The sequence below is a fragment of the Anneissia japonica genome, unplaced genomic scaffold (assembly GCF_011630105.1).
Source record: "Anneissia japonica isolate Jap-2015-1 unplaced genomic scaffold, ASM1163010v1 scaffold122541_len1099_cov191_single, whole genome shotgun sequence".
NCBI lineage: Eukaryota > Metazoa > Echinodermata > Crinoidea > Comatulida > Comatulidae > Anneissia > Anneissia japonica.
Window position 1 is genome coordinate 1 of NW_022738299.1, and position 1,099 is coordinate 1,099.

The window sequence follows — 1,099 nt, forward strand, 5'->3', positions numbered from 1 at the left end:
AAAAAAAACTCGAACTGCAACAGCATATACGATATAAAGTTCTTTGACCACAGGGTAATCTTCTGGGTTCCTATGATTGCATTGTGTATATGATGGTAGGGTATAGGGTAGACCAATATTATTATGTGTATAACATCGATTTTAATGCACAATTGAACACAAACCATTGGTAACAGTGTACCGCCATCACTGTACATATCCTTTCTGCGCTGTTGTAGATGCTAATTTCATCTAATGTACATCCTCGGAAAGATACTCTATTCAATTAGCATATAACATAGACTTACATAGTTGTATATTGGCCTATTCGGAAAAGGTATAACGTTATTTACACATGCATTTATAGGCCTATATATTATATTCAGATGTATTGTTTTTATATGTACCATTCTATATTTGGTACAGGCAGCATGCCAAGTGGTTCATCAGTTCATTTTACTGTGAGCCAATCTGCAGGCAGCAAGTGGAATGAGTTTTCATGTTGAATAAGATGAACGCCATGCGAACTTACCTGATGTAAACAGAACTATGGCTTTGATGCAGCTATACTCGGCAGAGTCCACGTGTAACGCTTTTAATTTCTCAACCTGCTCCTGAAAAATTCGAATATGGTCCATAAAAGCCACCACCCTGTCGGCAGACATTGGGCTGGCGTGCAGGCCAGAAGCAGCCAGTAATGGGGCTACATGGAGCGGCATCGAACACTGCGATGCGTTTAGCACAAACAATTCACTCCAAGTCATTCTTAACAGGGCTACCTGATCTGTAACTTGGAGATCGGGGAAGAACGGAATATTTCTTGCCCACTCAACAGCACTGAATAGAAGTCTGGCTGCTAATTCGCATATGTTGTCTATACCCATAACGCTATTCGTCTGCATACACTGGGCATATCTGGATGTAGGGTATGGCTCAGCTCGAAGCAGTAGCGAGATATATCCAGACAGAAAGGAGTGGCCATCAAATCGACCATCTATGTAGTGGCCAGGACCTGGTGGAGTGGGAGGGATCCTTCCTCGCTGAACCGCTGTAATTAAAGAAAACCCTGTACGATTACCTCAAATGTGCTGTATTTGCATATGTCAAACCATAATGATGT

General features: G+C 41.7%; 1 protein-coding gene across 1 annotated transcript; it reads right to left on the minus strand.

Annotated features, from left to right (window-relative positions):
- Nucleotides 1-67: 67 nt before the first annotated feature.
- On the minus strand, nt 68-1,023 carry LOC117117518 (nuclear receptor subfamily 2 group F member 1-A-like). Its single transcript, XM_033261822.1, has one exon. It carries the CDS (start codon nt 879-881, stop codon nt 477-479), a length of 405 nt encoding a protein of 134 aa, XP_033117713.1. The 5' UTR covers nt 882-1,023; the 3' UTR covers nt 68-476.
- Nucleotides 1,024-1,099: the final 76 nt, after the last annotated feature.

What these genes read in the sequence shown, in the direction of transcription:
- LOC117117518 (XM_033261822.1), bottom strand. Translation starts at nt 881, where the DNA reads ATGCAGACGAATAGCGTTATGGGTATAGACAACATATGCGAATTAGCA.